The sequence below is a fragment of the Salminus brasiliensis genome, chromosome 10 (assembly GCF_030463535.1).
Source record: "Salminus brasiliensis chromosome 10, fSalBra1.hap2, whole genome shotgun sequence".
Classification (NCBI taxonomy): Eukaryota; Metazoa; Chordata; class Actinopteri; order Characiformes; family Bryconidae; genus Salminus; species Salminus brasiliensis.
The window spans coordinates 8,372,970-8,394,881 of record NC_132887.1 but is presented as its reverse complement, the minus strand read 5'-3'; the positions used below and the strand labels follow the sequence as shown (position 1 = coordinate 8,394,881).

General features: G+C 41.1%; 2 protein-coding genes across 2 annotated transcripts; both read left to right on the top strand.

The window, feature by feature from the left end:
* The first annotated feature begins 3,941 nt into the window (after window positions 1–3,941).
* Window positions 3,942–7,596, top strand: LOC140564671 (G-protein coupled receptor family C group 6 member A-like). The gene is made up of 6 exons (XM_072690281.1): window positions 3,942–4,135; window positions 4,554–4,842; window positions 4,957–5,688; window positions 5,821–6,045; window positions 6,133–6,250; window positions 6,500–7,596. Exons 1-6 carry the CDS (start codon window positions 3,942–3,944, stop codon window positions 7,594–7,596), a joined length of 2,655 nt encoding a protein of 884 aa, XP_072546382.1.
* A 3,578-nt stretch (window positions 7,597–11,174) lies between these two features.
* pcare1 (photoreceptor cilium actin regulator 1) lies at window positions 11,175–19,048 on the top strand. The gene is made up of 2 exons (XM_072690196.1): window positions 11,175–14,518; window positions 18,916–19,048. The coding sequence occupies exons 1-2, from the start codon at window positions 11,175–11,177 to the stop codon at window positions 19,046–19,048; spliced, it is 3,477 nt and encodes a 1,158-aa protein (XP_072546297.1).
* The last annotated feature ends 2,864 nt before the right edge of the window (window positions 19,049–21,912 follow it).

The window sequence follows — 21,912 nt, the reverse complement described above, 5'->3', positions numbered from 1 at the left end:
CGCAATTCGCGTCGTCCTGTGCGCGTTCACGGTGCAAAGGAGAATCAGGGGCCGAGTAAACCCCCCCCGGACTGTAGCCCATAATAATAAAAGAGAAACGGAGCCGTAACTGTAAAAAAAAACTGTACATTAATAAAAGAAATAAGAGCCAATGTTATACAATGAATGATATTGGCTATTATTTATATATAATTTATATGTGGATTTATATATTTTATATATAAATAAATATATAAATTATATTTATATATAGTGTATATATTTATCTTATATATATATATATATGTATATATATATGAATTATATCCTACTATATATATACACCATATATATATATATATATATATATATTATGATATAATTAATATATATATAAGATAAATATATACACTATAATTATTATATGTAAATATAATTTATATATTTATTTATATATATAAAATATATAAATAATTATATTTTAGATTTAATTCCAGCAGAGGCTTTGAATGTTTACATCTTACTAAAACCTTTGAATAAAATATTTTCATTCTCTGCAAATACAGGGTGAAGGTGCACGTATTTGTCACTGTACACTGTACAGCGAAATGTGTCCTCCGCATTTAACCCATCTGGTAGTGAACACACACTCACACACACACACACATGTGTTAGGGGCAGTGAGTACACACACACACACCCAGAGCGGTGGGCAGCCAACTCCAGCGCCCAGGGAGCAGAGAGGGTAAAGGGCCTTGCTCAAGGGCCCAACAGTTGCAGCTTGCCGAGCCCGGGAATCGAACCCACAACCCTGTTATCGATATCCCGGCGCTCTAACCGCTGAGCCACCACTGCCACAAGGGGGAGGCCAATCCGGTGCAGAGGCTCTGAATGGTTACATCTTACTAAGCAAGAAAATTCTAAAAAAAAAATAAAAAAAAAACATTTAAATGCTTTAAATAAGCATAGCAACCAATTAGCAAACCAGTTTTAAAGTCACAATCTCTAAAATGCTTTTTTTTTTCGAAGAAGGATTTCCAATTTAGATTGAAACTATGAAATCTCTGAATCTCCATAAAGCCAATTTTTATCCGATTTCAGAGAGAAAGTAGATAGATAATTCCTATCTACACATAGCAGTGACTTAGCAACACCATAGCAACCATTTATTTAAAACATTATACTTACCACATAGCAACAGCCTAGCAACGGCCTGTAATTGGGAACCACTTAAGCTGTGCAACCGTTCTGTTTCCTTCAGGAAATGCATTTTTCTCTTGTTTTATTGTTGCTGTTATTGTTTTGTACTATTATATATAAAAATGATTATTTCCATGGACAATGAATCATGAATTTAATGATTGTATTCTTTGAATAAAATAAATATTATAACAATTGTATTAAAAATATTCTAAACTGGTGATGAAATTGGACAGGCCCCATAGTGTGACCGTCACCTTTCAAAGACAAGGCACTCTGCTTATTTTGATTTATTATTATTATTGATATAATATTATTATTATTATCATTTCATAATAATCTACAACCCTTTTATTTTCTTATTTAACAATTATCTAGCTTAAAACCTACTGATTTGTTTTATTATTTGTGTCATGTCTGCCTTTATTTGGTTTTGCCATGTGTTCCCAAGCACATCTCTCTGCCCTAGCCATGCCTGTCCATTAGTGTTCCACCAGTGTCTCCTTTGTAGCCACGCCTCCTTGTTTGTCCCAGGTGTTCCTCGTGAGTCTCTTGTTAGTGTCTGTATAAGTACCCCTTTGTTTCAATCGTCAGAGCTCAGGACTAATGTGAAAGGCCTTATTCTGAACATGGCTACATGGCTGTGTGAACAGATGTCAAAATATAACTGACTGCCAATTGCAGTGCTCTGCACAGATGTGTCATCTCTGTCTCTGGATCGTTGTCCCTAACATGGTGTAACATGTACCACATCAACAGAGCCGCTGCTGCTAGCTTACAGCCGACGATGCTGATGTCTGAGTTATTATTGGATTCAGTGAAGATGGGAGGAGATTAACTTAGTGACTTGAGAATTATCAGAAAGCCACATCAGCACAGATTAATTGGGTCACTGTTACTGGGGCAGTGTCTCGAGGAGAGTCCACCCCAAATCCCTCAGCTGTATTCCTGCTGTTCAAAATGCCTGATGTCTAGTCATTTTTCAGTGATGTCTGCAAACCAACTGTAGCCTTCTAATTTACTGTCCACAATAACCCATGACCTGTAAGAATTTTCAGAGTCTTATACATACACACACACACACACACACACACACATATATATATAATATACACATATATATACTGTTGATAACTGTAGTACATATATACATCATACAGGGGGTCGTATGTAGGGGCATTAGGATGACATTAAAAAAATGTTTTTTTTTATTATTAAAAATGTTTTCTTTGATTTTTCTTGCTTAGCATAATGTAAACAGTCAGAGCCTCTGCATTGCCGGATTTCCCTCCTGCTCTATTTACATGAAATGGTTGAGTCCACACTCCGCGAGCAGTGCACTGTGAGTTGAGAGTGAAGCATTGTGCTGCATTTTAAGGAAAATCAAGTTGCCAGACACACAAAGAAAGAAAGCAAAGACCGGATAGAAAGAATAAAAAGGACGGCAGTATGTCATCCACATTTTCCAAGAAGAAAGGTGGAAAAATACCTGTAAGCCTAGCCCATAGTGAAATAGGCGACATTAATTATTTAATATTTTCAGGAAAATTGAGTGCTTACATTTTATTCCTCTTTTGGCTGGCAAAGGTAAAGTTTCCATTTTTGACATATATAATTCTGTTGTATATTGCTTTCAAATGTAAAATAAAAATATATACTACATGATGCTGAGTTGCTGCTTAGATTTGTCCAATAACCTTACAAACCAGTTATAAGGCAGCACTACACCACTACATCCACCTCTGAACAAAAACAAATTATACTTCAGCTACTAATTACAAGCTGCTGTATATGAGGTTCACCACACTACACTTCTATAAAGTGTTGTGGTCAAAACTGGACATTCTTAGAAGAAAAGGAAACATGCCCCCACTGTATGTAATACCGATGGCCTGAAGGACTGAAGGTGTCAGATAAAATACTATCTGGTAACCTGACTAAATGCTAGGAGGCCAAAACGATGTCTCAGGAAGTCTGTGTGGAGAACATTCATTCAGAGCTTTTAGAGCTATGCTTGATTTCTCAGACTGTTGCAAAATGCTGTGACTAGGGTTCCTGGTTAAGCTCACTATGGCTGCAAGAATTTCCAAGCCCTAATTTATATGATAATTCTTTGGTTGGTGAAGAAAATGATCAATTTTAACTGAATTTGAAAGTTAGAATCTGTGAAAACTGCAGAAGATGTTTGCAGGAAGAAATTTCTTGGTGAATGAGGCCCATTGTTCGTCATGAAACCAAAAGTGGTTCTTCAGGTGGCATCACTCAAGGAAGCATTTGAAGAACCTTGATTAAGAGTGTAGAATCACGCAAATGAGATAAATTGGCTAAATTGGATACAAAGCTGACTTTGATGAGCCTTTTAAGATTGTTTTTATTCATCTGTAACAGACCCTTGTAGCCGATCTTTCTCTCTCTCTCTCTCTCTCTCTCTCTCTCTCTCTCTCTTTCTCTCACACACACACACAAACCTAAACACACAGACTTGCCCAGTCTATAATAAAACAACATTTTCAACTTTCCTCCACTTCTCAAAGAACTGGCTCCGCAGACCTGGGCAGGAAGTCCAATTTAACATTCTGAAATCTCGTGCTCTGATTGGCTCGTGTGTACGCCTATTTTTACAGCTGAAAGCATTGTGTAGCACGTGTTTTCCTTTTGTTCTCTTGCTGGAGTCTCAAATAAAAACCAGTAGAGCCACTAATTTGCCTCACTGCCTTATTCATTCTCTCATGGTGAATGTGACCTCCGTCTTTTTGGGTGACATGTTGCTTTGGATGTATATTGTGATCTCAGGGACTGTGCTGTGGGTGGATTTTGGGACAGGCTGTGATTACGGAAGGGACAAATGTGGGGCCAGGTCAGATGGAGATGTCCAGATTGGGGTTCTTAGCAGCTGCTTCTCTAAAGTGGAGACCCGGTATTCTGAAGAATGGTCAAAGACCTACAACTGCTCAGAGTGAGTTTATCTGCAGTCTTCTATCCCCAGTATTTTACCAATATTCTATATTCAAAATTCTATAACTCTTGCACCTGTTCTGTATGGCTATACAGTATTGTCATGGCAACTTAACAGGAGAAGGAGAAAAAAAGATTAACTTTTAATGAAAATAAATGATTTTATTGTAAAAAAAAAAAAAATTGTAAAAAAACAGGTTGTTGCTTGACAGTAGAGATATGTCTAAATAATTTTAAATATTATTTTATTCAATTTATTATAATATATATATATATATATATATATATATATATATATATATATATATATATATATATCTGGGAGCAATGGACCATTTCTGTTGGTCCATTTATCAGTTGTTCCACAATCTATACTGGCTATAAACCCCTAAAAGTGCCTTTACCTTCTTCTCTTTTAGATTCAGTCTGGCATCATTTGTACGAATGCTGGCTATCATTCACACCATTGAAACAATCAATAACTCCAGCTTCCTGCCAGGGGTGCGCCTGGGCTACTACATCTGCGACACCTGCAGTGATGCCTCAAAGGCCATTCACAGCACTGCGCACATGCTGGCTGTGAATAGCACAATGTTTGGGCAGTGTGAGCTGAACCAAAAGCCCAAAGTAAAGGCTATAATTGGAGCACGCTATTCAGAGGTGTCTCTTAGTGTGGCTAGGATTCTGACAATCTACATGGTGCCGCAGGTAAGATACACATCATATCATATTTATATCTTATTGGGTTTTGTTTTACATTAACCTTTTTTCTGTAAGAGCTCATTTTAAGTGAACTGTAACTTGCTGATTGCACCAAAACAGATAAGCACCACAGCCTCAGCAGAAACCTTGAGCGACAGACTGCGCTACCCTGCCTTCCTAAGAACTGTGCCCAGTGATATCCATCAGACGAAAGCATTGGCTAAACTCATGTCTCACTTCAAGTGGGACTGGGTTGGTGTGGTTCATGGGGATGATGATTATGGAAAAAATGCTTTCCACAGCTTCATGGCTGATGCTGAGAATGAAAATGTATGTGCTGCCTTTGCAGAAACCTTGCCCCACAACCTGGATTCCAAGGACATCGACATTAAGATCCAGAATCTGGTCAAAACCATTAATTCCTCAGATGCCAAAGTTGTGCTGCTTATCTTAAAGGAAGAGCTGGTGAAAAGGCTTTTCAATGAGACGATTAAATGGAACATATCACGCACTTGGATAGCTAGTGATGCCTGGTCAATGTCACAGGAAATTGCTCAGATGGATGGAATCAACAGCGTAGGGACTATATTTGGTTTTAGCTTCATTACAGGCCCAAACCCTGGCTTTGAAGAGTATCTTCAAGAGCTGACCATCCCCCCAGGAGCTGAAAACAAATTCATAGAACAATACCAGCAGATGAGAAAAAGCAAGGACTACTTAACAAAAGCGGTGGACACCAGCATAACCTATGGAGAGAGGCTGGCTGTGTTGTCCATTGCTCATGCCCTGAGGAAGCTTTTGAACTGCAATGAAACAGCTTGTAGAGGAGAGAAAGACTTTGCACCATGGGAGGTAAGCTGGATATGCAGACAACAGCTTATGTGACTTTTACAATAATATGACTACCACAATGCACAGCAACTGCCGTCCTCGTATGTTTTATGCAGAATGAAACTTCATTTACTTCGTTCTGTTCATTTCCAGCTCCTCCAAGCACTGAAAAACATCAGCTTTACTCTGGACGAGCAGACATTCCACTTTAATACATCCGGAAGTTTCGAAAGCGGCTATGATTTGATTAACTGGGCCCGAGACACGCCGAGCCGACAGAGGCGGGTTTTTGTTGTAGTCGGAAACTACAGTCAGCAACAAATACGGATAGCAACGGATCCTGAGAAACCTTTAGAATGGTTTAATCCCAACAATACAGTGAGTATCGACCCACGAAAAGTCAAGACATACAGATGTGATACTCATTTCAAAATAAGCTGACATATTAATTATGTATTACCTCAGATACCTGTTTCCATTTGCTCTAAAGCCTGTTGTCCTGGCACAGCTAAACAGCTCTCTAAGACTTCCTGCTGCCATAATTGCACAACATGTTTGGAAGGCACCTACTCCAATATCACAAGTAAGTCAGTGATGTCACTGTGATGTCACTGTGATGTCACTGTGCTTCCAGGATTAAATATAATACTTTATTGCACTTTCACTGTGTATATTGGGCCAACATAAAACTTTCTGGTGGGCAGTTGGGCCACCCATACTAGCTGGGTTAGCTCCCTTGTCGTTCAAATTTTTAATGCTGGACCCAAATATTTGACTAATTTCAATATCCGCATTCAGATTTTAATTCACTTCTTACACATCTTTCTTACAGATGCTCCAGTCTGTCTCCAGTGTGAAAATGGGACATGGTCTCTGAAAGGATGGACATTCTGCAAGCCAAAGACAGAGGTTTATTTTATGTGGACTGGGCGTGAGGCCATCGTTCTACTAACATTCACTCTGATAGGATTTCTCTTTTTGTTTATAAACCTAATTGTGTCCTTTCTCTATCGTGGGAGTCCTGTCATTAAACAGGCCGGGGGCTATGTATACGTTCTGATTATGGTAGGCTTAGCTCTAAGCTACACCAGTGTCATACTCTTCATTGGCAAGCCTAACAAGCACATATGCAGGGCACGGCAGGTCCTGTATGCCTTGGGGTTCTCACTGACCGTATCATGCATCCTGGTAAAAGCCCTGCGGACCTTCGTAGCTTTCCTTCCTCAGTACCGTCAGCACAACGTCAAGAGGTTTTACAAGCCCCCTGTGATCATCATCTGCTGCACTTTCATTCAAGTGCTTATCTGCATCTTCAGACTGATATATGATTCTCCTGAAGTGGATACGGTGACGAATGAGCAGATCATGGAGATCACGGTTCAGTGCAAAGAAGGCTCTGGCATTGGCTTTGCCTTCATGCTTTGTTACATTGCTCTCCTTGCACTCATCTGCTTTGCTCTGGCTTTCAAAGGGAGGAAGGTTCCTCAGCGTTTCAACGAGACAGGACACATTATCCTCAGCATGCTGATCTATCTGTTCGTATGGGTTTGCTTCACTCCGATATATGCTGCTAAAATACCACAGCGCTACTTAATTCAGGCTGCTGCCATATTGGTTTCCACGTATGGCATCATATTCTGCCACTTTACACCTAAGTGGTACATGGCTCTCTGCAAAAAGAAGGAGGAGGTGACCATGGAGGCATACATTGCAAGAGCATGTAGTAACAGAGCTTCGGTCGACTCGGGGTTCTCTGTTATTTCTGGGATAGAAATCCTAAAGTCAAAGACCTGGTCACAGGCCACCATAATCTCATCAACTCATACTGATGATTGCAGCACAGAATCTCCTGTGTACATTGTTGATATCGAGAATTCCAGTAATAAGCAGACCACCATGCGGAGAAGGTGGCAGAGAAGATCAATTTAACAGTCTGTAAAGCTTTGTAGCAGTGAGTATTGATATTCAGTTAATGGATGTAAATGCATCCACTTAATGAGAATTAAACTATTACGCCCCATCCCAATACCAGATTGTAAAGCTCTACAAATTAATGCTGTGTTTTGCACCGAATGATTGACTACCAAGTGCATTATAGCTTGTCTTGATTTCTATGAGACTTCCATGGGTTGGTGGTATAATTCGCTTCATTAACTTCAAGCATACTTGAAGAAGAAAATTAGGTCTACACCAAAGCACTACAAATAAACTACAAGACAAATATAACTGCCAAATGTGGTACATATAACCGTTAAAGAGCCTCTTATTGATAGTCTATTTGTACTGCTTTTCTACATTAATATCATGACCACAAGAGATGTGGAAAATATTGACCCATGGGATAATGCAGTAGCTCCAATTTGCTGTTGATATTCCTAACCACCAGTCATTTCTTTCATATAGCTGGAGCATACATACATACAGTATTACCATCAAATCAGTACATTCTAAGCAACGTGTGTGGTAAATAAAACTGAAAAGGGGGGTCATTTGGCTCATGACGATAGTGGAACCCTTTTTGGTGCTGTACAGAATCCTCTACAAAAGGTTTTTTACCTTTACTCTTGAACCCATTCAGCCATAGGGTTTATTACTCTGTTATTAATCCTAATGCAGAAACTATTGTAAATTATTTGGTTACCCTTTGCCTAAGCATAGCTTGTGGGGCCCCACAGGGCTCTATATTAGGACATATGAAGCTAATGTAGTTATGAGAATAAAAGTGATGTGTGGGCTTAGATACAGGGTCTGGGTCTACAGGATATATATATCCTATGTGTGTGTATATGTGTGTGTGTATAGTCACTGTCCAATTAAAAACGGATTTTCAAAATGACTTTACATGAGAAAGCAAAAATGTAAATATATGCATATACTGTTATGTATCTTCACATGTGTATTTCCTAATAAAGACGTGAGACCCCCTTCTCATGATAAACTTTGACCATTTACATTTAGAAAATCTCTATGATTTTTTTTTATTTACCTCTGCTTAATTGAAAATTGGTCTTTATACATGATATCAGCACACTTATAGACCTTCAAAGCGTTAGCACATTGAAATTGAGAGTCAGCAAAGATCTTAAACACATTTGTACATGCAAAACAAAACAGCCCCAGTCTCTTTACGTGCTTTCACCCAGTGGCTGTGGGACTAATGGTAAGAGGGAAAGAGATTACATTAATACCTTCTTGCTCATCCTCAATACTCTGCTTCTCATCCACACACAAGATGACCCACTCACTTGTCAATCATTCAGTTAAGCAAACACATTACAGCTGCTGTCCTCCAACATGTACATGTAAAGAAGTTTTTCTTGGTAGAAGTGCCAAAAGATTTGATTTCCACATCATTATATTCACTAAAGAATCTGACTGAACACATAACATTTACATTTACATTTACATTTACATTTATGACATTCAGCAGACGCTCTTATCCAGAGCGACTTACAAAAGTGCTTTGCTGTTTATCCAAGAAAAACCTTAGCTAGTTAGAAAAGACTAATAGTTCAAAGATACCTCTAAGCTTTAGACATTACTAAACACAAGACAATAAGGCGACCATAGTACTCTGCTATTCGCCCAAGTACTCTCTGAAGAGGTGAGTCTTCAGTCTGCATTTGAAGACAGCAAGCGACTCGGCCGTTCGGACACCCAGGGGAAGCTCGTTCCACCACTTTGGTGCAGGACAGAAAAAAGCCTGGACGCTTGTCTTTCGCAGATTTTGAGGGATGGCGGGTCGAGCCGAGCTGTACTTGAAGCTCGAAGGGCTCTAGGTGCGGATCGGCTTTTGACCAATGCCATCAAGTACGGAGGAGCTGGTCCAGTCTTGGCTGGTCTTGTAGGCCAGCGTCAGGGTTTTGAATCTGATGCAGGAAGCAGCTACAGGAAGCCAGTGAAGAGAGAAGGCAGCAGTGTGACATGGCTGAATTTAGGAAAATTGAAGACGACCCGTGCCGCTGCATTCTGGATGAGTTGCAGGGGCCTGATGGTGCGCAGAGGGGACCAGCCAGAAGAGAGTTGCAGTAGTCAAGTCTGGAAGTGACGAGAGACTGAACAAGCACCTGGGCGGCCTCTCTAGAGAGGAAGGGTCGAATTCCATAAAGCATTAAACAGCTGGAAGAGCACATCAACTGAATCCACAAAGAGTTTCTCATATTTGTACTCAGAATACAAGAAACTGAATTAATCCCTGAAAGCAAATATATATTAATAACACAGGAACAGGGGCAGGAACAGGGGAGAGCAATGACAGTCACAGAATTTCCCTTCTGTTAATCCATGCCGCAAGCTCTCGTAGGTTTCTTTTCCACAGCACATGCTACACCAGGCTTAATGTAAGTATTCAGGTTGGCGGAGTAGTGGGACAAGCTGTGCTGCAAGCTCTTGAGTCACTGTGTTAATGCAACAAAGTTTGAGGGGCAGGAGGAACGGTGTGCAATCAGTTCATTCACTGAATAACATATTGATAATGATGGCAAATTGGAAATAATAACAATGTTCTGGCATCAGTGACTGATCATTTAACTGTTTAATGCAGAAAGGTTTATTTACATTTACATTTACGGCATTTAGCTGACGCTCTAATCCAAAGCGACTTACAGGGTTACTCTTATTACATAGGAGGGCCAATGGAGTGTTAGGAGACTTGCCCAAGGATTCTTATTGGTGTAGCGCTGCATAGGGAATCGAACCCCAGTCTCCAACATGGTGTGATAGCTCAGGGTCAGGTAGTGGTGTTGTCTGTTGCGCCACACCAACCACACTCAGTACTTTTATTATTATCACTGTAACTACAGGGACTTCTGTGCAAACTGGTGGGGCTATTCTTTGGTAACAGAACTTTGTAATAACACTGTATGTTACATACATGTTTTAAGGGGTTAACAAGAGCTAGATAATTAATGAATTATACGGATGAATATTATACTCGTGTAGTTTTACTATCGTTCAGTGTTGTTTCTGTGTCTATTTCTTCATACTTCCAGTATTATGAAAGAAGTAAACAAGGGGGCATTGTTTGGGCTATAAAAAGCTACCTGAAAACAGCCCTGATTACCTTAATGAGCTTAAGGTCTTGCAAGTGTGTGAGTTTTATTTGTTCTAATGTGACATATGTGCATGCCGAGGTCTACGCTCAAATCCACTCTAATCCTTTCAGCTGCTCATCCTCCACAAGGACACTACCTTGTTGCACAAACAGCTTGATGCTGCCACTTCAAGAGGGAAGAAGACGGTTTTGCGTACATTTTGGAAGTATTTTTTTCTGGATTATACAGAAAAGAAGTGACTTTGTTTGGAGACTGTCCCTTTCTTTTTCCTGCTGACCGTGATCACCAAGGACACAAACAAACTGTCAAATGCAAACGTGTGCTCAGTGACAAGCGCAGCTGTCGGGTAAAGCTCTAAACCCTTCTCTTTTCAGATGGAGCTCCTCATCAATTCACCCCTGTTGGATTCTACATTTTCGTTTTGAAAAACTGTAAATAGAGGTTGCTTTTGAAATGGGCTGTTCCCCATCAAGGGGAAATAATGTTCATGGAGGATATGGACCGTTCAGGAAAGGGAAAACGCTGCTGCCTGGGACCAAGGAAAGCCCAGGGGACTCACAGTCTGATGACGGAGGAGGTGGAAGCTCTGGTGGTGGTGAGACAGATGGAGAGGCTTGTGAGAAGGCAGGAGGAGAAAAGAAATTGAACAGTTACGGAGAAACAAATTTGATTTCATCAGGAAAGAAACTTCCTTTAGCTGAAGTCGGGGCAGCAACGACTACCTCTGATAAACTGGGCACCCAAGAGATTACGATTAATTTAGTAACCCAAGCAAAAGAGAAACAAGATGAGAAGAAGGATGAGAAGAAGGGCACAAAGAAGCCAAAAAAGAGTCTTAAAGGTGCAAAACCGAACAAAAAGAAGGAGAAGGACAAAAGATCTGCCGCTGAGGAAAAGGTGGACTTTCCAGAGCCTCTTGTGAAAGCTCACCAAGCAGCATATGGCTATCTCAATCCCAGCATTGCCAAATATGAAATTCTTTTGAGTTTACTAGACCATGCAGCTCAGACCCAAATTTCTTTACAACCCATGGTGGCATTCATGGCACTGCGCTATGACGAGATAAACCGAGGGCTGGAGGAAATGGTTGGAGAGGGGGAAAAGCTTCTAAAAGAGAATGGTGAACACTTGGCCTGGCCTTGCAATATGAAAAATCTCTCTTCATCTAGCTCTACCAAAAGCAAGCCGCCTTCCACCGAACCCCCTCCTGACTTGCTACAACAATTACTTCAGTACACTGTTCAGAGGATGCGTGTTGTGGGGCAGTCAGTGAGTGGAATTGGAGACACAGCCCTTGAGGAGGCAGTGGACTATTTTTCATCTATATCTGAAGTCCTGGAGGAAAAACTGAAGACCAAACGGGCATATGAGGCTAAGCTAATGCAGCTGCTGACTAGAATTGAAGCCGCCTCGCTACGAAGACCTGGACCAGAGGACTCAGCATTGTTTAGTGAAGATAGTGGCATTGGGGTGGAGAGTGAGTCATTAGCAGGATCAGACAGACAACGCCACCGTAGGGAAAGCTGTGAGTCAACTGGTTCCAATCGCACAATTCTTTGCAGTCCTGGAAGCTCGACACCAGTCCGCCAGGGCTCCTCTAGACGCCTGCTTAGCAAAAAAATGAGCAAAAGCAGCTCTCTCAATTCCATAGATTCAACCTGTACCATTACGGGTAAAGAGTCAAGAGACACAGAATCACTGCTTGGCTCCACCTCCATGGACGATGGTGAGGGTGATGAAGAAGAGGGGAATGAAGAGGCCAGTGAGGAAGAACACTGTGAGACTAAATCCAGGAAGCGATCAAGTTCTTCTCCTCCTGTCCCCGGCCACCAACCTCGGCGCCTGCCTGCGAAGCGAATCGAGAATCCACAAAATGTAGAAATGACATTAAAGATGAAAGATGCCATCAGCGGCCGGATTCACTTTGTTCCCTCTCAGCGCTACGGAATGAAGACCGGAAAGACTGGAAGCCCAAAGATCAGTGACCAGCAGTGGACTGAAGAGGGAGAAAAAAGCCCTAAAAGGCCACAAACAGCTTCTTCTCAAACACCTAAGAAGAAAGCCACAGTCCCTAAACAATGTCGTTCAAGATCAGCAGAATCTGTTCGTAGTAAAGCTGAAGACCCTACACTACTTGAGCTGGAAAGAACACAAAAAGAACTGAGCCAGAGGTTGGAGTACATGAGGAAGGTCAGGTTTGAAGGAAACATAAAGAAAGATTTTCCTAAGCAGTTGCTTGAACAGGAAACACTTGTTGTCTCACTTAAAACCCCTGGAAAATTGCTTCCGTTGACTAAGAACGTAGCTCCTTTAAACATTCAGAGAAAGGCTGCTGGTGCAAAGACAGCCTTAGGAAAGCAGGAGGATGGGACAGAAAAGGAGGATGAAAAGAAGACACCAAAAAAGTCTAAAAATGTAAAGGTACCCTTGAAGCCAACACCTCCGCCAAGCCCACCGATTTCGCCACATCCCCTTGGAATGGGAGGGAATTCTGTCAAAAAGCTGATTGACACCTTCAGTCAGGGAATGGAGGACAGTAAACATATCCATGACAGTACAAAAGTGCTTGGACCTCTTAAAGGGGTCAGGAAGTGTGGGGTCCCCATCATTCCAGGTTTAGGCAGTATATGCAATGACAATGACAACATAACCCGAGAGGAAACGAGGACCTCTGAGAGGACTGATGATCTTGACTTGGACAACCTGCCACCACCTCCTCTGGAGGTCCTCATGGATAATTCTTTTGAAAATGTTGATGTTAGCAAAACAGATGAAAGTATGGCCAGAAGGGGCCGTTCAACCGTTTCAAAGAAGACAAGCATTTCTCAGAGGCTTCGTGCCACAATGCAATCTGTTACAGTGCTGCCTAGCAAGGGAAATGTACGAAAGAGCTCTCATAGTATGTCACCTGCTCGTACTGTTCCCCAGGACCCCAGTGCAGTGATTAAAAACACTCAGTTTGATTCCAAACCTGAGGCCGATCTGGAGAATGAGGAGGCCGCCTCCCTTTATAAACAGGCACGGAAAATAATCCACTTGCGGCACTCTACTGACTCTCCAACAGAGAAGCCTGGGTGTGAAAATGGCAGCATCAAAACTTGTCTTACTCAACGCAACGAGGAAAGGAAACAGGAGGAGAAAAGCAGCCCCGAAACAGTGCCTTCCACTCCATTGGCCGGAAGTCAACCACCTGCCACTCCACCTGTGTCCAGAGCCCGCATGTTACCTTCCACACCTGTTTTACATAGGAGACTGCCTAGCCCCCCTGTCTTTAAAAAGCAGCCAGCCCACTCCAACTCAAGTCCACCAGTCTTTCGCAAACTTCCTACTCCCCCACCAGCTGGCCAACGAACACTTCCTACCACCCCTAACATGCGGCAAGAGGTCACCCCAAGTTCTACAAGTTCTATGTCTGCCGTCACCTTCCCTTTTAAGGCACCATCTCCCCCTGCCTCACCAAAAGTGCAGCGCTGGTCTCGAGAGAATAGTAAAGAGGACTCTACTTCAAGGGTATTTAGCAATGCTCGTTCAGTCTTTTGTCCAGCCTCACCATCTATGTTTGAGGCACAACCTTTTCCTGTGCCTAAGCCCCCACTGGCATGGACTTCCACTGGTAGCAGCATCCTGCCTCGGCCTTGGGGTGAGCGTGGCAGGCTGCCTACGTCTGTTCGAGGGCCCCAGCCTTTTATTCGGCGGAGCCAGTCTGACAGAAGACCTAGTCTGAGCTTTCCACCAAGAGCAGCAGTTGTGTCTGTTGCACAGACTTGTGGAAGTGAGCCAGCCATTAGCACCCAAGGGTAAGGTTTTTTTTTATATATCTTTCATTTTCTCCAGGCAATGACAGACTTAAGTACAACCTAACTATTGGAGAGATTCCAACACAAACCTCAAAGTAGTGCAGTAGCTCTCCCTCTCTAATCTAAAATCAGTAGTATACCTAGTACCTCTGGTTATTTACAATAGCCTACAAATAACTGCTCAGTTGTTTAATTTCAATATGGCCTAATTCAGTCATTGCCATGTAAACAAAGCTATCCGGGGTGGTTTCAGGTGGATTGTAGAGAAATGTATAGACTCCGATTTCTTTATGATGGCTGTGGTAAGATCCAGGACAATATAGAAACACAAATGTAGCAGTTTTATTTGCTGTCCAAAATGATCAGTGAAGCTACGCAGCTTTTAAATTGCATATACTGATTGATAATTAACCCCTTAAACAGCCTACGGCCCACCGGCAGGCAGAATGTGTTGCTACACTGTTACCAAACTATTACCAAACTACTACACTATTACCAAACAATAGCCCTACCAGTTTGTACAGAAGTCCCTGTAGTTACTGAGTACTACGCCTTAGCGTGTAATAAGCCTTTTTTGCATTAAGGGGTTAAAAAATGAAAAGCAAACACTCTTCATGCCAAATCTTATGCCAAAACTTAACAGGCAGCATAGTTCCTTTATTACATTTCTGTAAGGGAAACTTATGGGGTATTAACCCCTTTGTAGATCCGGTTTCTGTCACCACCACTGTAACAGCTCTGTAAATCTCTCTAGAACAGAACATCTCATACCTCACCTCTCTGCATAACATTGTTTAGCTTGCAAATAATAATAACTATGCAAAACAGGGTTGTGGGTTCGATACCCAGGCTCAGTAGGCTGCCACTGTTGGGCAAGGCTCTTAACCCTCTCTGTTCCCCAGGAACCGCAGTGATGGCTTATCACCTCTTTGGGCTTTTGTGCTCACGGTCACTGTGTGTGTTTGCAGAGGCCAAATTCTATCTGTGTCCAGCACAAATGGTGAATGTGGTTGTCTTGTCTTGTAAAACTAGTGGAATTGTCCTTTAAAGAGTATTAGGTGACTAACACACTTTCCTAATACACACATTTATGAACAGCACTGCAGAAGGTAAAGCTAGATGCTGCTACAGTTAGTTACATGCTCTTCTGTTCACATTGGACATTTACCAGTTTGGCTGATATGGATCCACCACTGCAACAACTACTTTTAAAACTACTCTTCCTTCAAATGACAAAATCACAAAAGACAGAAAACGACTTCAACATATCCCCTTCATTCTCTGTGAGAATGTCTTCCCTGAGGCACATCTGCATACCATCACTTGCTGTGTGACAGAATGGAGAAGATGCAGGAGTTTCAGAGAGAGTTGTATATTACCTGTCGAAAAAGCTAGCTTGCATTCATGATCTGTAAACTCTTTTGCATCAATCGTGATGACAAACTCAGTGTATTGTTTATTCATCTTCATCTAAGACAGGGGTGGCCAATTCTGGTCCCGGAGGGTTGAATTCCTGCATAGACTTTTGATTTTCATGCTCAACCGCACCTGATTTACCTCGCCCAACAGGTCTAAGAGGTCTGTTAAGGCAGGGAAGTCAGCAAACTGTGATGGACTCTGGCCCCTGTTGCCCACCCCAGTTCTCAGGCCATTTGACTACTGAAAAGAGTGCCATTCATGCTTGAAATTTCAGCTCATTTATTTGGAATATTTAAGATGGACACAGTTAGATATTCTTTTTTTTACACTCTTAAAAAGAAAGGTGCTTCAAATGGTTCTATGGGCGATGCACTTTTAAAGAACCATGTCTGTAATAAAGAGGGGTGTGGGTGTGAAGAACCTTTGACCCCTTAACACAGGCATATTACAGGCATATTACACACTAAGGTGTATTACACAGTAATTTCAGGGAATTCTGTACAAACTGGTGGGGCTATTCTTTGGTAATAGAAGTTTGTAAAAACCTTTACATCAAGAGACATTCTTTAGAAACATTCTTCATACACCCTCACATCTCTAAAAGAAAACATGCTAATTTTCCTATTTTTTATATATTTTTAATTGAAAAGTCAACTATGCAACTATCCATTCATGTGACCTACCCCAATCACTAGCAAGGTCCACAACACTAGGAGGGCGAAGACTAGCAAATGTCCCCTCCGACACCGGCCTCTTTTCAAATTTCCACTGATGCAGCATCAGGTCTAGCTCCCCAGATCTAATACAAACAGCTAACAGATACCAGTGCTGACCAACATGACACTAGGAGTGATGTGGTGAGGAAGTGCCATCGGCCCACCCCTGAGAGAGCAAGGTGCTCAAGGTGCTTATTGTGCTCTCTCTGACTCCGGCCCCTGATGGCAAGCTGCATGACCTGAGATTCGAACCAGCGATCCTCAGATCATGGTGGCAGTGCCTCAGTCCACTCGGCACCCCACAAACATGCTGCAAACCATATGCAAAAGTGGTTTGTGTAAGGCGATGCTCAAAGAATCTTTTGCAGCATCATTATTTCTAAGAGTTTATCGACTAAGAAATTCCTCTATTGTATAAATGCAGGTCACACTGTGGGCTTAGTAAAAGCAAAGAAACGTCCATGGGCTTCCAACATGGGTAATTATAATAATACACATTACCAATAACGTAATTCATAAAGTATCTATCATACAGATAGCAGGTCAGGTTGCTACTGGTGAGCTGTGTGTAAGCAGGTTTAAGTGGGATGTTGTAGTTATCTACAGAGCTACTGTAGCATATTTCACAAGGACAAAACTGATACAAAACACACTAAAGTAGCCCAAGTTGTGAAATAACATCAGGCTCACTGTAATGTCGGGGCCACAAACAGCAGGTAAGGTGCTTTCTGAAAGTTACCTTGACATTTCAGATAAAGATATTCTATTACTGTCCTGGTATGCAGTCAGACTTGTTTCCTCATGCCGGTTTAGACCAGCATTCATAAAAAAAAAACAAAAAAAAAAAACATAGAAGACAACAGCTGGAGTTACGGGAAAAAGAAAATATGTCACAGGACACAGCTTGACATGATTTATACATTTCGTTATTAAGTATAAAAAGCAAGAGAATGTACCACTGTGTACAAAATGGCCTCAAAGTACAATACATCGAATGTTCTTCTGATTTAAGCTATTTATAATTCCCATTGGTCGAAAAGGACATCTTGTGGATTAGGTAGACAACTAGATTCTGTTGACAAAAACAAAATAGCAGCTACTCTCTTTAGAGAATTAAAGTAAAGTAACAGCAGTGTCTTAGCAAATCGAATGACAGTTGAGTGTCACCACCATGCGTCATTAGCTCCAGGTCTATTGTGACAAAACATCCAAAATGATTCAGATTTGTATGACTCCTCTGTACTACACTATAGGTACACAATCAGAGGGACGTGGCCTGGAAGATAGTGTCCAGAATCTCAGATATAAATAGAATAAATACATTTTGTTTATACTCAGTACTACATAAAACTGTTGCATCACATATCCTTATATAACACAAACATTCATAGACATCCATAGACTCCATTTACCACATACTTTAAATTTGTCCTCATAAAGAATTACAGTTCTAAATATTTTCTCCAAAATATCTCCAAGAACCTTGTTTCTCCAAAATGGCAACTTTACAGGAGATAGAAAAACCTTACTTTCAATGGAGGTCAATGCAAAATCTAGAAATTGTGAATCTGCAATCTTTCTGCCAGAGACCTTCTTCAAGGCATTGGTTAAAAATGTTTCTGCAGTAACAAAAAAAATCACTTTATAGCTTTAAGACATGCTTCAGTCAGCTGAACTTGTAATCATGGAAATTGTAGTCCTTGATCTAAAACTCTACAAGTTAAAAACACAGTGTCCACTGACACATTCAGAGAACATAACATCATAAAGTGGACTTCCATAGACCAAAATATAACCATTAGGCATCAGCCCTAATTAAACACAAACCATATCTAATTTACTATTGTGTATTCATATACCAACACACATGGTTGCCATGTACCCAAAGTAGGTCCCCTACACAAATCAGTCCCCTTTGGTATAACTCTTTGTGAATGCAAATGGAGGTTTTATTAAACGTCATTCTGGAGCATTTCTATGAGACAGTGTAAAAGAGAACTGCTAGATTCAAAGTATGTCAAAAAGTAATTGTATACGGCACTACATTGTATTTGTAATTGCCTAGTGTGAAATGAAATGAATCACCACCCCATCTATAACTATTGTGTTATGTGTGACATGCAAAACGTGCAACATGCGAATGCGAACTGCCAATTCCTTATAGATAAAATCTCAGTGACTCACTGCTGCATCCTCAGACCGTCCTGACCCAGTTCTCTAATCTTGCTTTATGCTAATATCCTTGTGTGTCCAATGCTATAGGTTGGAGGATGGTCCAATTGGAGAGGTGGAGACGTGGAGCGAGCACACGGAGCTCAGAGGGGCAAGCCGCTCTGCCTCGCATCCAGACCTGTGCATTGTTGGTCAGGCCTTACAGCGCGAACGACAGACCTGAAGAAGGAGCAGGCAGGATTATAGATTAGCAGGCCTAGGTGGGATTAAGGCCATTTTTGGGAAGGGGGAATGACTAACACTGGGAAAGCTTCTTTACTGGTGCTACCTCTTTCCACCTACTGTCACTAGGTTTCCTGGTTTTATTTGCACTTTTTTGCACTTTTTTTCAAACAGGGTTGTGCACTTTTTTAAATTCACAAATGTTAATGTAAAATACTTTTTCCAAGTTACTTGTTTGTCTTTCAATTTCTGGTTGTAAATAAAATGTACATTGTCACTTATATTGGCACCTGCATTTAATATCAGCTAGTAATAATCATCTGGGATCCTTCCATTTGACAAAAATGCACTATATGTGCAAATGTTTGTGGACACCCCTTCAAATGAATGCATTCAGCTACATTAAGTTGTACCCATTGCTGACACTGACATTCAAATGCACACACACTCACAGCTTGTCTAATCCCTGTAGAGAATTGGATGCTCTAGAACAGATGAACATGTACCTATTGGTATTAGCCATAGAGCTGTGGAGCAGTGGAGCCGTGTTCTCTGGAATGACGGTTGGGGCTCCATCCTATTCTTTTAGGATGAGCATAGGAGTTGGGGATGAGGTGGGGTGGTGATCATCCAACATCCTGACCTCCCTAACACTCTTGTCACTGAATGCAAACAAATCCCCACAACTATGTTTCAAAATCTAGCAGAAAGTCTTCATTGGACAGTAGAAACACTTACTCCAACAAAAGCAGTATGAAGTTTATGAAGGTACATTTTTTTAGTACCCTTGATTTTGGAAGAAACAATGAATGAGCAGTTGTCCCAATACTTTTATTCAGATAGTATATGTTAAAATAACAGCACATTATAGGAGAGTCTTCTTTTATAATGCTGGATAAAGTGGAAGAAGACCTTGGAGTGGGGAACTGAGACCATTCCTTCATACAAAATCTCTCAGTCATTCAGAGTGTTTGGTCCTAACCTGTGGCCTTGACTCAGTCTGTATGCTCAAACAGGCTCTTAGCCAGACATTGGTCTAAAATGCTGTATTAGACTATTTGATGAAGCCCAGGGTGGGGACCAGGTTCTTTTCTATATGTCACAGATGACGAAGACCTACTCCTGGCCCTATTTATACAGTATACATCCTATACTCCATATACTCTGAAAAGGTGAAAGGGGTTCTAAATAGTGCTGAATAAGGGTTCTTTGACTCCAAAAAAAAAAAAGACCCTTTATGGTGCTATATAGCAACATTTTTACCGATTCTATGTAGAACCATCTACAAGAAAAGGCTTTAACCAGTCTGAACCCTTTAAGCAGAGCCATTTAGGCATCCGGTTGTTTTGGTTCTACATAGAGCCATTGCCATTAATAAAGAAGCTTTAAAGAAATCTTTTTAATAACTTTAAATCACAAGAGATTAAAGAGATTTAGATCATAAGAGATTTAAAATAACAGCTTCTACCCAGCTATCAGTGTCATTAATTGGCATACAAGCATGGAGGTGGCATCTAACTGTAGTGTTTCATAGATCAAATCACCTCCTGATTCACTCAAACTATCCTCTTGACAGTGCATGGACAAAATACCCTTCTCTTGTTACATGCAGACTTCTAAGTGTCTCTTTAAGACTTACTGTGGATTCCACAGTTTGCACCCTCAGCTTTACGGCAGCAATTGTGATTTTCATGCTCCAGGACACAACTGCACCTTGTGTGAAAGTTTCCACAGTGATAAAAATCAGCCATGAAACTTAGGAGTTGCCAGTGTTCCTAAAAGAATGAGACTTGGTTGCATTTTAATTTTAATTCATTGTTTATTTCCCGCTAATCATCATTTCCTCATTGCTTCGCCTTCAGTATTATGCATGACATAACTTTAACCACTACGCTGGAACTAGTCTCACACAAAGACTCTATTATCTGGAAATGAATGGCCTTTGTCAGTCTGAGTAAAGTTGTTTTTCCAGGTATGTTACTGTGAGTTACAGAGAGTTTACTCACCTTCTCTGACATTCATAACTATTCACATGCAAAATTGGTCATAGCTCAAATGTTAATGATATATATAAAGTTGAGACATACACCATATACCACTAAAGTGCACCTCAAGAAATGCATAACATTTGCACAAACGTGTTTATACATATTTTGGGGTTTATATGGAGCTCCCGTCCACTGGTGGTGCTGTTTCACCAAATACACACAACCCAGCCTGTCATGTGCTTGAAGAAAAATTGAAAAAAAGGAAGGCAGCTATTTGGAGCGTCTAAATGGAGTTATGTAATAACTAAAAGTTTGGGAGAAGAACCACGCCAAAACTCCTCCCCTCCATTACTACGCACAATGAAACCGCTCCTCTCCCCTCTTGTTCCTTCTTGTGACGGATATTCACATCACCGCCCTGCTCCTCCTGACAGTCCAAGTATGCTCAACCTCTGCCTGGCGGGGGGTTCGTGTCCCAACAGCTCAAAGCCCCCCCCAGAACTCCAGCCCAAGTTTTTTGAGTTCTCCTTCCTTGCCTCAACCAAGCAAGTATAATCCGCACTTTGCAAAAAGAGAATAATGGATGAACACTCCTGCAGAAATGGTACGATTTTTACCTTCTGGTTAAGTTTAGAATGTATAATCTTATGTACGAATGGACAGAGTGAGGTTTTTCAAGCAGTAACACACTTAAAGCTAAAATAGATCACAGCTATACTATACCACTAGGTGTGCAAATAAAAATACCACACCACTATTGCCTGAATCACTTGTGTGTCTAAGCTTCGTCCAAACCGAAATCTAAGCACTACGCAGTGATGTCGGCATGCTTTTCTGCCTTAAATGGAATTTATGCATTTCCTCAAAAATGTAATTC

Excerpts from the sequence above, each read along its gene's own strand:
- LOC140564671 (XM_072690281.1), top strand. The coding sequence starts at position 3,942 with ATGTTGCTTTGGATGTATATTGTGATCTCAGGGACTGTGCTGTGGGTG. Across the intron at positions 5,689-5,820 it reads AAGACTTTGCACCATGGGAG|CTCCTCCAAGCACTGAAAAA; the intron begins GTAAGCTGGATA and ends GTTCATTTCCAG. Across the intron at positions 6,251-6,499 it reads CACCTACTCCAATATCACAA|ATGCTCCAGTCTGTCTCCAG; the intron begins GTAAGTCAGTGA and ends TCTTTCTTACAG.
- pcare1 (XM_072690196.1), top strand. The coding sequence starts at position 11,175 with ATGGGCTGTTCCCCATCAAGGGGAAATAATGTTCATGGAGGATATGGA. Across the intron at positions 14,519-18,915 it reads CCAGCCATTAGCACCCAAGG|GTTGGAGGATGGTCCAATTG; the intron begins GTAAGGTTTTTT and ends CCAATGCTATAG.